At 37.0% G+C, this 14,444-nt stretch overlaps 1 protein-coding gene across 1 annotated transcript in view; it reads left to right on the top strand.

Moving 5' to 3' along the window:
- The window catches only part of AQR (aquarius intron-binding spliceosomal factor), a 44,798-nt gene that overhangs the window by 13,647 nt on the left and 16,707 nt on the right, over positions 1-14,444 (top strand). Inside the window, exons 14-24 of the mRNA XM_084207147.1 lie at positions 373-475; positions 1,340-1,460; positions 2,974-3,115; positions 3,844-4,022; positions 5,827-5,994; positions 6,387-6,556; positions 9,677-9,918; positions 11,407-11,550; positions 12,045-12,114; positions 13,071-13,181; positions 14,255-14,364. Coding sequence (XP_084063273.1) covers positions 373-475; positions 1,340-1,460; positions 2,974-3,115; positions 3,844-4,022; positions 5,827-5,994; positions 6,387-6,556; positions 9,677-9,918; positions 11,407-11,550; positions 12,045-12,114; positions 13,071-13,181; positions 14,255-14,364 — 1,560 coding nt within the window. The remainder of the gene's footprint in view (positions 1-372; positions 476-1,339; positions 1,461-2,973; positions 3,116-3,843; positions 4,023-5,826; positions 5,995-6,386; positions 6,557-9,676; positions 9,919-11,406; positions 11,551-12,044; positions 12,115-13,070; positions 13,182-14,254; positions 14,365-14,444) is intronic.

The following is a 14,444-nucleotide window of genomic DNA, read 5'->3' as shown; positions in this document are numbered from 1 at the left end:
TACTCTGTTCTGTAGAAGAATTACAACAGAAATCATGAAAGAATGCCACTATGTTAGCTGTACTATATTGTAAATGCTGTGAATAAAAGGATAGCAGTATGTATTTTGACAAAGGCAGTGTATGCTTTGTTGCTTGCTTCTGTGTCAGGTCTTGAAACAATACAAAAATATCCACCCCTTGCCACGTTCATTGTAGGTGAGAGGTTCAGCTTACACCTTATACACAAACTTCACTCAGAAGCCTGCCCCGTAATTGTTTAGCTCTGGTCGAATCAGTCAGCTGGAGTTCTCTTTAGGGAAAAAGCAGCTGCAGTCAGTGCTGTCCGTGGTTTCAGTGTGACAGGGGCTCCTTGTTTTCCTTTCGCTGTGCAGCTCCAACGTTCTCCACCAGGTGGCGTCGTACCTGTGCCTGCTGCCGCCGCTGGCCGAGGGGGAGGACACGAGCTACGAGAAGGAGTTCCTGCTGGAATTGCTGGTAAAAACATGATTGCTGCTCCTTGCACTTTTCCTATTGAAAACTCAAGGCATTGCTACATCCAGCAGCTACACTGCAGTAAAATAGTCATTTAGAATGTTTCCTGAACCACCTGTGAACCACAACAATGTTGTTGCGGTAATTGGCGTGCTAAGATGGGGTTTAAAACCATGTAAATTAAGTATTCGAAAATGCCTATTCATAAATATAGTTTCCATGAGAAAATAATGTGTGGTTTTTTAGGTCAATAAGGAGAGCCTTGGTTTCGCGTTCTTCTGAAAAAAGTTTTTGTCCCATTTAAAAACAAAAAGATCTGCTAAAGTAGATCTAGATATACAGTACCTATTTGGGCCTCAAACCAATTTGATGCAGATCATGTTATTTTGGACATTCAGGATCTAGCAATACTACTGTAGGCTTCTAATTTGATATCAGTGTTATAATACCGTTGCTGTTTTTTAAAATCTCATTTATGAGTTTGTTTTGTGGGAGGAAACAAAGACTAACTGTTACTGAATGAGTAGTATTAGTTAGGTACTGACCATATTTTTAATGAAAAGTAAGATAAGTTTTATTTGAAGTTGATTCTCTGCTGAGCCTTGACTATTTTCAGTTCTGTTGTGCCATTTTTGGTCTGCTGAATACCCAAAGGATTGTTTGATTCTTTTACTATGATCAGTAGTTGGACCATGTGTTTCTTCATCTTCATGTGTCACTGTGTGCAGTTAGTTATATTACAATATTTAATTAGAAAAATATTGATGGAGTAAACTCAAATGACCACCTTATGAATTATTGTCTGTTTCAAAAGTATCTTAATTGTTCCTTTTTGACTCAGAGGTTTGAAATGCTTCCTCTCTTTAGGTTTCCCGTCATGAGCGACGAATATCTCAAATTCAGCAGCTCAACCAGATGCCTCTCTATCCCACAGAGAAGATTATTTGGGATGAAAATATCGTGCCCACTGAATATTACTCTGGAGAAGGTATGATTAGTAGTTTAGTAAATGCTGCAATTAAAAAAAGGAGTTCTGATGTATTATGTTTATTCTGTCCAGAAAACTTACACACGGTACTTTGGCATCATCCAGTATCTTACAGTAAGATCAGGGGGTATCATATGTTGTTCTAATGCTCTGAACCATTCAGGTTCTTAAATGCAGGTCAGGGCAGTGCTACTGTCATTCATCCTGTTCTGGGTGGTTGACTTCTTGTGCTGTGTGGTTATGTTTGATCAGCCAAATATATTAATGGGTTACAGTGGGGGAAGAAAGGGGGGGCAGGAGGAGAAGGCAGATCATTGTGACTTTTTAATAGTGCATTAAAGAAATTTTGTTAATGATGAAATGTAATTTTGTCAAGTAATACTGGCTGCTAATGGAAACATTTCCTCCTGTGGTGAACACTTATGGTATATTGATGGTGCTGTTGTGAAGTATTTCTTTTGCTGTCAGACTGTTACAAGTATTTTTTTCTCTTTTGCTTCTCTTAGTTTAGTTTACACTTTCTTTTTTTCACCTCCATGTATTTTGCATATAGCTAGCTTTACTGGACAGGGTTCCTTTCTTGGTGTTGAGAAATGTGTTAAAGTATTTTATCACCATCAGGCTTTCCACAATATAAATTACTGTTTTTTGCTGCCTTACTTTGCTGCTGTTGTATTTCAGTGCATGTGAAAGTCAATATGTAGTACCCATACCAGAGAAAGTTTTCATCAATGCTATTGCAAGTTTCAAAACCAAGATGGTTTCACAGGTCTTAAACATAGGTATCAAAGTGGAATAGTAATCCAGTAATGTTGGATGAGTAATTTACAGGAATTATAATTATGGAAAATTTGCGTCTAAGACTATCCTAAAACAATGGAAGAAGCCTTAGGACTTATCTAGGAGTTCTAATACTCTTTGTGTAGTAAAATCTAGTCTTCCTATGTTTTTCTTTCTCATTTAAAAAACAAATCAGTAACAGAAACTTTAGAGATGTGTGTTAAAATTGATTTCTTGACTTAAAGCTTTTTTCTACATTAATGGTTTTTATGGCATTAATAAACATAAAGCATGGGAATAGGGGAATTGTTGAATGTTGCATGGTTTTTATTATTTTATTAGCCTTTTTCATAATTTTTTAATGCTAGCTTAATTGTTGCATTTCCAAAGACCATTACTTTGTTGTGCATTTGATTTTCCTAAACTTTGTTTTGTTGTCTGAATACATTGATGGATTTAATATTGAAGTAGTTCACTGTATTAGTGCTAGAAGGGTGAAAATTCTTTCAGTTTTGTGCAGGTTCTTTTAGAGAGAACCTGAAAAATGCATGCTTTTTAGAGGTGTGTACTGATAAAAGGGTAGTTTTTAGAATCTCCAAGGATAAAAGCTATGGCAGTCAGTTTTAAAGTGTGTATCTATGTATGAATTCATAGAAACAGTGTATTAATTAATCTTTTTCTTTTGTTTGATTGTCCCTCAAATGCCTCTTTCCTTTATCCCTTCAATCCTTAGGCTGTCTTGCACTCCCCAAGTTGAATCTACAGTTCCTGACTCTCCATGACTACCTGCTGAGGAACTTCAATCTTTTCCGCTTGGAGTCCACCTATGAGATCAGACAGGACATTGAAGATAGCGTCAGTAGGATGAAACCATGGTAATATTTATTAACTGGTGCAAACCAGTCACTTCCCTTCTAATCAAACTGTGTTTAGGAATCAAAAACGGGTGCTGTGTGTATACGAAATACATAGTAACAAATGTGTTTAAAATTATTGTATAGATACTGTGGTTTGTACTTACTCCTTCCATAAGGTGTTGTCATGCCACGGGTTGATATTTTAAGGGTTTGTGGTTATGTATCCCTGTAGGCATGTTAAAGGCAGTATGCTGGATGCTAACAAACAGCCTTAGTTGTGTTAAGACGGATGAGGTAATTTTCCATGAGTACTAAATAAGCCTTGGCTGACATTACAAAATATGCAAACGTCATAAATGTTCCATGTTTGTGGGAGATGTTACTGAGTATTCTTGAATTTGACATCTGCCACATTTTAATCCTCTTTTGGTTTAAAGAGTTTATTTGGTGTGATATCTTTTATGCTCAGTACTTGCTTTTTGTTACCTTTCCTTTATCTATCTTCTGTCTCTGTGAGTTTTTTGTTTAATAATGCTAGCATAATTTGCCTTTTTTTTTTTTAAATATGTCATGCTATGCTTCAATTCTAAAATGCAGGATAGCATGAATCTAATTCAGTAGCACATAAAGTTAAGAATTCTACGTTTTCTGAAAAGTTACTGTGGGGTAAATTTTTTCATAGTTTCAAAAAGAATTGAACCTGTTATCAGCTAACGTCTAACAAAATTTTGGTATTTTTTCCTTAGGTTATCAGAATATGGAGGTGTGGTCTTTGGTGGGTGGGCTAGGATGGCACAGCCCATTGTCTCTTTCACAGTGGTGGAGGTGGCCAAGCCCAACATTGGTGAAAACTGGCCCATGCGAGTGCGAGCAGATGTTACAATTAATTTGAATGTCCGAGATAACATCAAAGATGAATGGGAAGGTACTTAACATGCTCAAAATAGGTGCTTATCAAAATACATTTTGATGTGGTCTTTTTTGTGAGAAAAGGAGGTTTTAATCCATGATACAGATTTGTCAATCCTAATACACTGTTTAGAAGACAGTTACTCGAATTCCAAGTTTAAAGGCAGTTTGAGTTTATATTTTCATATTTGAGTTTATATTTTCATAAAGTGAAGTTTGAAATATTTGCTTAGACGTTCACTGGGAACAGAACGTTTATTACTTCAGACTGATGTCAGTCAGAGACCAACTGTAAAATGCTGTCCTTTACAGGACTGTGGAAAGTTAGCTTAGCGTTTTAAATGATGTGTATGCTAAAAATGTCATATTGAAAAGAATGAGGAAGGTGATATGTCTCACACACAAGTGGAGAGGACAGATTTTTATTTATTTCAAGCCAGTGCATTTCAGCAGTTTTCAGTATGTTTAAACATTATGAAGTGCTGACTGTACCAAATACTGTTTCTTGTAACTATCCACAGGCGACACTTCTTTTGCTTGGGGATTTGAACTTTAGTTGACTGTGTTGGCAAGTGACATAGAAGCATGCAGTTGTACTTGTATTATCAGTAAATGTCACTCCTTTCTCTTTTGTTAGAGAAACCTGATAAAGGTGCTGGAGCTGCGTAGTGTGATTACAGGTCACGTAGCACAAATGCTAAAGCTGGACTGTGTGATAAATGAGCAGATGCCGGTTTGGGGCTGTAGATTTCTCTTAAAGTAGAAAATCTAGGAGGATGGCAGAGAATTCACTATACTGAAGGTATCTATATAGTGATGCACCTAGCTTTTTAAATACTAAAACATCCTCAGTGATTTGTAAAAAATCATATTTTAACTAAATCAAAATTGGGATGAACAATTCATAAATCATTGCCTGACTTAACTGGTTGTTAATGAAACTGCCTTCTGTTGAACAGTATCTGGTGCTTAATGAGGAATTATTTGTCACATGAAAAATACAGCATGTTTTCTGAACTTTGAAGGTGTCTTAGATTGCTGAGACTCTGGAGGTGTACTGGAGAAAAAATTTAGTGTTCAGAATTATGTTAGTGAATTGGAGAAGCAGCATTTTACAAGTAGAATGTAGTTTGGCAGGGATGATTATTAAGTAAGAACAAGTCACTCTACAAATAAGTGTTGAGGAAGTAACTTAGCAGGCAGTACCTCTGCAGAATGGAAAGGTCATCATTGCTCACAAGTTAACATGATTCCCCAACATTATGTTAGTACTGAGGGAAAAGACAAAATCTCAAATTATATTGGAATTTATCAACTGGAATGCAACAGTAAACAAGTAACTTGGTTAAGTGACCTTTTACTTTATTCAATAGATAACTAAAGTAACTTGGTGTAGGGTTTTGTGCCCAGTTCTAGGCACTGCACTTAAATTGTTGTAAAAAAAACAAAAGAAACAATTGGACATTTGTCCAGAGGGAAGCAATGAGAATAAGAGATTAATGCCACACTTCTTTAAGGATGATTGAAAATAACTAGGTAAAAATAACTGGAGTAAGATTATTGGGAGAAGAATAATCTAGGAAATAATGTTTGTTCTTATGAAAAAAGCATTCAACTACTACTTTTTATATCTGTTACATCACAGTGGCCTATGGTTTTGTATTCTCCAAGTTCAAGGCATATTTTGAAGCAAAACAAAATATATACATGTGGGATTTTATTTAAAAGACGTTTGAGGGCGTTCTTTTATGTACATGTTAAGGATTTGATGAGGACAGTGCCATCCAGTGAAATGACTGCCTGTTCCTTTTGGGGCTCAGGGCTGCGCAAGCACGACGTCTGCTTCCTGATCACAGTGCGTCCCATGCAGCCTTACGGCACCAAGTTTGACAGGAGGCAGCCTTTTGTGGAGCAGACTGGCCTGGTCTATGTCAGAGGCTGTGAAATTCAGGGCATGCTGGACGAGAAGGGCCGTGTCATTGAGGAAGGTATGATACACCAAAGCTTGTTCAAGAGATTGATCTTTTTTTTTCTGTCTGTTTTTTTTTTTTTTTAACAGCCTGATTGATAATTTTTCTCTCTTATTGAAAAAAACAAACCAGTTCCAGCCTGTGAAAGGTTAACTAGTTTCCTCTGGTAAAATCTGGTGTAGCTATGTTAATTAAATAAATCCAGTATTGAGTTAAGGAGTAAAAGAGATTCGGTTCAAAAACTATTACAATAATGCAGTGAAAATGTGTCCATTGCTATGCAGAAATTAGTTTCATCATATGAATTTGTCTGAATTTCATTTGAGGAGCAATTGTGGATATCTTATTTGAATGATAATTTGCTTTTAGCGCTGAGTCAAATTCTAATCTTGCTGTTTCATTATGGGCAGGACCTGAACCGAAACCAAGACTTAAAGGTGATTGCAGAACCTACAGGGTATTTCTGGACCCAAACCAGTATCAGCAGGACATGACCAATACAATCCAGAATGGAGCAGAAGATGTCTATGAGACATTTAATATAATAATGAGAAGAAAACCGAAAGAAAACAATTTCAAGGTGACATACTTGCCTCTTAGCTCTTAGGTCAGAGGGATGGAGCACCTCTCCTGTGGGGGGGAAGCCTGAGAGAGTTGGAGTTGTTTAGTCTGGAGAAGAGAAGGTTTCAGGGAGATCTGGCCGCTCCCTTTCAGTAAGCAGGCTTAAGAAAGATGAGGACAAACTTTCTCATAGCGGTAGTACAAGGGGGATTGTTTATAAACTAAAAGATGGTAGATGCAGACCAGATATAAGAAAAATATTTCATGATGAGGGTGGTGAAATGCTGGAACAGGTTGCCCAGAGAGGTGGTAGATGCCCCATCCCTGGAAATTTTCAAGGGCAGGTTGGATAGGGCTCTGAGAAACCTGGTCTGCTTGAAGATGGCCCTGCTCATTGCAGGGGGGTGGACTAGATGAGCTTTAAAGGTTCCTTTCAGCCAAAACTACTGTGTGATACAGCCTCAACAGTGCTGATCAGAGAGGAAGGAGCCACTTCCCTTCACCTGCTGGGCAAATTTGTACTGTAGCACAAGGTGCTGTAGGCCACCTCCACTGTGAGGGTGCGTAATTTTATACACCTAAAAATATTTCTTACTCAGTTTCTTTGCTTTTTAGACCTCTGAATCATTAATGTTCCTTGAGTTTTCCATTTTGAAAATGCAGCATGAATGAAAAACTACATTTCTTCTGGTGCCTTAAAATCATGCACTGCATAATTGAAGTGATTTTCATTTTGAGGGATTCTGTAGCAAATTCTGTGTAAATGGAATAACAGGTAGGCAGGAAGACTTGGCTTTGTTTTCTTTCTGTATCTAGAAAGATAGCTCTGGTGTGAAGCAGTAGCTTGCAGCCTGCATAGACTGTTGTGGTGCCATCATTTGTGCTGTTTTCTTGCAGCTAATTTACAGGCAAATCCCAATGCAAGCCATTTTATGCTGGCATTTATCAAAGTCTCATACCTGAGATTGTCTTGAAAAATGAAGGTATTTCCACATTTATCACATTGCTGTCAGTTTAGGTGCATGCATTCCATGTAATTTGCAAACCTTTCTAACTTCAGCTGGAGAAAAGAAAACAAGATGATGCTGTGATTAGTGTAGACAGTGTATGCAGCAGATGGAAGGCAGCTTGAAGTTTAAAGCTGAACTTGAAGGAGAGAAGACAAGAGAACTCTTGTGCAGTCCTTGTAAATTAAGCAGATGAGGCAGCAGAGAAAGTGCAAATACAGTGTGTTTGCTGGAGGTGACACCACTGTGTCACAACAATTGGTCAGCAGTGTTAGTTCTTACAAAAATAAATGTTACTATTTTTACATGCATAGAAATTGCTTTTTGAAAAGCTGAAGCAAAATTTCTGTGATGCAGAAGCACCACATTTGCTGTTAGGAACATATTTCTTGCTTCCTCTTAGAAACTGATAACTGGGTTTAGAAATACTACCTGAAAATGTGACATTATTAGATTTGTTTGTGTTTTTCTTAGCACAAACATATTATGCTGTGCTTAATATATGTTTGAGCAGAAGTACTTTTTCTATATTTGCAACAAAAATATAAAAATTCTTACTTAATATGGGGCTTGTCCATCCATATATCTTTGAAGTAATTCAGGCTTCAGAAGTGCTAAGATGTCTTCAGCTTCGTAGGTTTACAGGTCTGTCACAGAATCCACAGTATGATTGTGGCTGGAAGAAACATATTCAGAGTATGGTTAAGGTTAGAGGGACCTTTGGAGATTATTTAGTCCAAGACCTGTTTAAAGCAGAGTCAGCTAGAGCAATTTGCTCAAGATCTTGTCACTATGTAGTTGGAATTGGATATGTCCAGTGATGGAAACTGTATAGCCAGTCTAGACAACCTGTTCCAGTGTTGCATTACCTCTACAGGAAAAATATTTTGGTGCATTTAGGTGGATTTTCCCATTTCTCAATTCATGTCCGTTGTCCCTTGTCCTTTCACAGGGCACTACTGAGTGGTCTCTCATTCCATTGACCATACTTCCTCCCAGTGCATATTTTTTTATACAAATCACTCAAATTCTCCAATGCTCCTTGAGTTTTGTATTATTGAGGCTGAGCAATCCCAGCTCTCTCAGCTTCTCATACAACAGATTCTCCAATAATCCCTTACTCATTTTAGTGGCTCTTGGCTAGACCCATTCCAGTATGTCTGTGCCTCTTGTCCTGAGGAGCCCAGCACTGGACACAGCCCTCCAGATGTGGTCTCACCCCACATCTGAGTAGTGGGGAAGAATCAGGACCTTCAAAGAGGTTGACTAAGCAGGGATGGTGATCACATTACTTGACTCTTGGAATGATACAACACAAGCAGGAAAAGAAAATCCTACCCTTTGGAGATGGATATATAAATGTAGACTATCTGAATAGAATTCTGTACTTTGATTTGACTGACTGTTCTTTGACAAGATTGGCATTTGGAGGTTCTGTATTACATTCTGGTGGGGACGACTAATGCACTGTGTTTGCCATTCATTTGTGTCCATGTTTGGTGGCGTAGGAAGTCACGGGATCTGGAAATCAGTGCAGATACATGGTGACCAAATGCCAAGTTTCAAGTGAGATGGTTCTTCAAGACTTGCCACTAAAGTATCCCTTTACCAGGAAGGCTAAAATTCAACTACCTCTTAGTTAAAAATCACACCTTCTGTGCAAGTCTATAGTCTGGAGCATTGGTGTTTTCACAGGAGGGGAAAGGACAGAAAACTTACATAACCACAGATGATTAGATAAATTAATTTGTGGGTGAAGAGCAAATGCTTGAAGGGAGGCTTAAGCTGACTGCAAGGGTGGCATTTATAGGCATGTAAGAGGATACCCCTTAAACTGCATGAGGCTCTTCTATGCATTTTTCCCTTGCTGTGTGAGTGTTCTGGGATGAAAATTTTACTGATGACTATGGTCATCTTTACTAGCTGTTAGTTTAAGAATTCTATGCTTTGATACTGGTGTTTCGTTGCATATGTACACTATCCATATATTAACTCAATCTAACCAGACACTGTCAATTAAAGAGTTCTATTCTGTAATCTTAAAACAGATTCGATTGATCTTCAGTATGATTTTTACTTGGTAAAAAGTCAGTCTCTTCAATCCTATTTTTTCTGGCTTTTCTTATTTACAGGCTCTTCTGGAGACTATTAGGAACCTGATGAACACAGATTGTGTGGTTCCTGACTGGCTGCATGACATCATTCTTGGATATGGAGACCCGAGTAGTGCACACTATTCAAAAATGCCCAATCAGATTGCAACTCTGGATTTTAATGACACTTTCCTGTCCATTGATCATTTAAAAGCTAGCTTTCCTGGGTACAATGTTAAAGTCACTGTTGACAATCCAGATCTGCATGTACCCCCCTTCAGGTGATCTCAATATTTCAAGTACTTCTTGGTATTCTTGCTGAAACGTGTTTTCAGGTGGAGTTATGTTCAGGGGTTAAAAGGAGATGCTCTTTGTTTTACAAAAAGATGGAGATATGTTTAGATTGTGTTTAGATATGTAAGATTTAGATAGGTACATGATAAAGTTAACTGTATGACAGCAAGGTCCAGGACCAGCTTCTGTTCTATTCTGTACAAAAAAATGCATCAGAGCATTGCTTGTAGGTCAGCCTATGGAATATAGGCAAAAAACAAAAGTATGAGATAGAATCAAGACACATAATACTCTCTTCTGTATTATGGTATCTAGCCTCCTCAAGATCAGGCTAGAGAATTTGAATTACATAGTTTCCTTACATGTCTCATTACAACAGGCTAAGAACAGCAATTTCAACACCAGTTAAAATTTCAGCTTTTGGAAACACCGTTCAATCAACACAAAGGATTAAGTCTGAAATCCCATAATGCTTATTTTTAGAAATTATTTCTGAAGCAGGATGCCATTGGCAGCTAAATGAGATTAGTGGTTCTGTTGTCCAGCATTTTTAGACTTGACAATTCTGTCCCTCCTGGTGCACTTCCTGGAATTTTGACAACTGAGTTTCACAGTGCATAATATTGGAGAACAGTTCCTTCAGCTAAAGAAACTACATCTTTCCCTTGTGAAGGAATACATCTGTGGAGGGAAAAGACACCTTTCCCCTGCACCAGTCAGCTTTTATCATGGCTAAATTGAATCTTGAAAAGCAGGGAGGTAATCTCCCAAGCTTTTTTTGGAAACACTGCGTGGAGATTTGTGTGGAGAAGGCACTAACACTATATAATGATATAAAAATAGTCTGTAGGTATCAGGAAGAGATCTCACACACAGTTTTCCTCAGTGACCTGTTGTTCAGTTTTAGTTCCTTTATTAAGGGAGATACTGCCCTTTATGAAGATCTGTTGCTCTTCCTACTGCTACATTTGTCCTGTAAGAGATTATTACTGTTATAGGTATCTGCATTTTGGATGGGCATTGGAATTTCTTCACCTGTGATTTGTTTCTGAATTAGAGAAGCTTGCTAATATATGTAGAAGCCTATAAAAAATTGAAATTGGAGGATAAAAACCTTCATGTGTTGGAATAGTTTGGAGCACTGACAGAGCTTATGTTCTATGATAACTTTTCTCCTGTCCCTTCCATTTTCACTTATGAACTTCTTGTCTTCAGTGTTCTTCCAGCTGGCCCTCAGCACTGCTGCTGTCTTTTCCAGTTATGAAAAGAGTGCTTTTGACACACTTTTTGTTAATCAGCTTCATCAATTCATTTGTCATTTCTTTATTTTCCTTAAAACTTTGTTGTTTGTAGCACTTGTTTCCCGGTTGTATGAAAGTTTTTCTTAATGGTGAGAAAAAAATCTTTCATCACCTCCTGAGACAGTCCATGTCATACTGAACATGTTAAACTGTAACCTGAATTATGTGTTGCAGGATAACTTTCCCAATGAAGGATGGTAAAGGAACGAAAAGAAAAGAGGATGGAAGTGAAGAAAACCCTGAAGAAGCTAAAACACTGATTGTAGAGCCTCATGTTATCCCAAACCGGGGACCATATCCATATAATCAACCCAAACGGTAAAAAATGGATGGAAACTTATTTTCAAATAATAACACATGCATAGCAGTCCATTTTCAGAAATGAGACTGGTTTGTTTAATATTTGAATGAGAATATTCTATTGTCTCCCATCTGTGAAAAAAGTCCCTTGAAGAACAGTAAGAAATACTCTCTTCTAGTGATTTTTGTCTCAGGAATTTGAACATTAGGAAAGTAATACCTAAATAATTTTACAGCATTCTCTACAAATAATGAGTAAAGACAAACTGGCTTTTAGATGGAGTTTGTTGTCACATGGACAACATGATTTACTGTCTTGCTCAGAAATTTTGAGACTTGTATCTATAAAAAGATAGTTGTAATGCTGATTTAATTTGTGCAAAAGTTTGCAAATGTGTAGTTCAGGAAAGCTATAAATGGTTAATTGAAATAAAACTTGTTAAATCAATTGCTTTTATCAAAATTGTTGGCAAAATCTATCAGTTATCTGATCTCATTGTGCTTTGTTGCAGCAATACCATTCAATTTACCCATACTCAGATTGAAGCCATCCGTGCAGGAATGCAGCCTGGACTAACTATGGTAAGAATGTTTTTAAGGATTCTATACATTTCTTTATTTAATTTTGGCCTTAGGTATATTCATTGAAATATTAGTACTGCTGGTAAGGTAAAGTTGCTTTCTGTAGCTTTGCTGAGGTAATTTTTATTAATAGTTAAAGGATATGAAAAATTAACATTCAGAGGCTCAACATGCTCCAATCCTCACAAAATCACATGGCAACACATCTCTGTGTCTTGTGTTTCAGTGGCTGAAGGCTTTCCACAGCAACTGAATTTGCTTTTGCAGTGATTGGAGAGTCTTTAAATAAATCAGGAATGATTTCATAGCAGTTTGTAGTTTTATGTGTAGATGCTTGTGAAAGCTTCTATTCTGTGCTTCTTAATCATGAAAAAAATATTTTGAGATGCTTTCTTTATAATACTTAGATACTTTTAAAATGTCTGAGGTGTCAGTTTTGGAGTGTTTGTGGAATTGAATTGAGCCTATGAAAACATTAACTGTTATTATATGTCTATATTATCAGTTGTAGATTTCTGAGTAAATAGAAAGAATGAACTCTCTTTTTTTTTTTAAATGTTACCTGTTCTTTATGTCTGTTTCACCTTATTATTTTTCAATTGTGTATCTTGATTCTCTATTCACTGTTTCCCCCTTGTTTAGCCTGTTCTGAGGCTAAACTGCCTTTTTTCTATGAGGATGTCATTTTTCATATTAGTACTTCCAGTGCTGGATTACCATATTCCTTTTAGTCAGGAATCTGCCAAAATAGTCTAAAGGAATCTCTTATAATATGTTGTATTTGGTCTGAAAGTTCACCAGAGCTGGGAAGCAATGTGTAATGTCAGTGTATTGTGAGATTGTTCTGGGATTTTTCTTCCCCAGCCAACTCTGGTATTTTTTATTCTGAAGCATTCTGATAAATTGTATATTGATTTTTGTTTGGTTTTATTTTGTGTGTGTGTGTTTGATTTTAGGTAGTGGGTCCACCTGGTACTGGAAAAACTGATGTAGCAGTCCAGATTATATCCAATCTTTATCATAATTTCCCAGAACAGCGGACTCTAATAGTTACCCACTCTAATCAGGTAAAGTGTCGGTCATGTGTGGAATTTTCCTGTAATTGCAGTATAGAAGAGCAGTAGGTATTGAGATCAGGAGTTTGGGAATTGCATTTGTCTCCTAACAATGGAAACTTGAGTTGACTTACGTGCAGTTCTGCCAGTTTGATAATGAGACATTAAATTTTTGAATTTCAGGTGTGTAGTTCTGAACTATTTATCTGAAGTTTTCAATGTGTTTAATTGGTTGGAGGTCAAAAATAAGAAAGTGTTTAGAAAAAGTCTCTGTTTGGTTCTTACAGTTGCCCATGCATTGCAAGGGTTGAGAACATCTCCATTGAGGAGAAAAAGAAGGAAATACTTTGAGGCAGATAGAAGACTATTCATACCAGACAAGACTTGAATGAAGACATTAATTTGAAATTGTACCCTGAGAAATTAACTGTATCTTAGCAGGGTATGTTACCCGTGCTTTGATGCTGCACTCTAGGATGTTTACATCATTTGCAGCTGCAAGTGGAGCTTGTTTGTGTTTATTGTTATTTCCAAAACTTGATCATCCAGTGCTTACAAGCTTGCTCCTTTGAAATAATTGAGTTAGTTGATAGTAAGCCACTAAAGAATGAAGAGTTTAAGGTAGAAGATGTAGCACACCTAGAAGTTTAGTTATCCAAAATGGGATAGAGTCACAGTCCCTGACAGCCAGTACCAGATCATACTTCTTCATGTACAGTAAAAGTTAAATTGTTTAATGTCATCATACAAAAATTGGTGTTTGTGAGACAGTTTTGTAAATTGATAGCTTTATCAACTAAGTTAGCTATGTGATACAATAAAATTTTACAATTGTAAAATCAAATATAATTGTTATATAAAGTATGCAAATAAAAGGGTGTTAGTAGGCTAATTTCCCTGTTTCAAGATTGAGTTTCAGTATTAACTTTGTTTTGTTAAAATTAACTTTTGTTTGTTTTGGCTTCCATTTATAATAAAACAAGCATAATCTCCTGTTTTACTCATAAGTAATTCCTCAGTTTTCCCCTGCAAGAGTCTCTGAACGTCTGAAAACTGCCTTTTCTCCTGTTCTTGTCAATCTTTAGGCTTTGAACCAGCTGTTCGAAAAAATCATGGCTTTAGACATTGATGAGCGTCACCTTCTGCGTCTGGGTCATGGAGAAGAGGAATTAGAGACAGAGAAAGATTTCAGCAGGTGAGGAAGGAGATGCTAATGATAAACTCCCTTGTATAAACACGGCAGCAAGATGTCTCTCTTGAATCCACTCTGCCCCC

The sequence above is a fragment of the Fringilla coelebs genome (genome assembly GCF_963513975.1).
Source record: "Fringilla coelebs genome assembly, chromosome: 6".
In the NCBI taxonomy this organism is placed as follows: Eukaryota; Metazoa; Chordata; class Aves; order Passeriformes; family Fringillidae; genus Fringilla; species Fringilla coelebs.
This window is presented reverse-complemented; position numbering and strand designations above follow the sequence as displayed.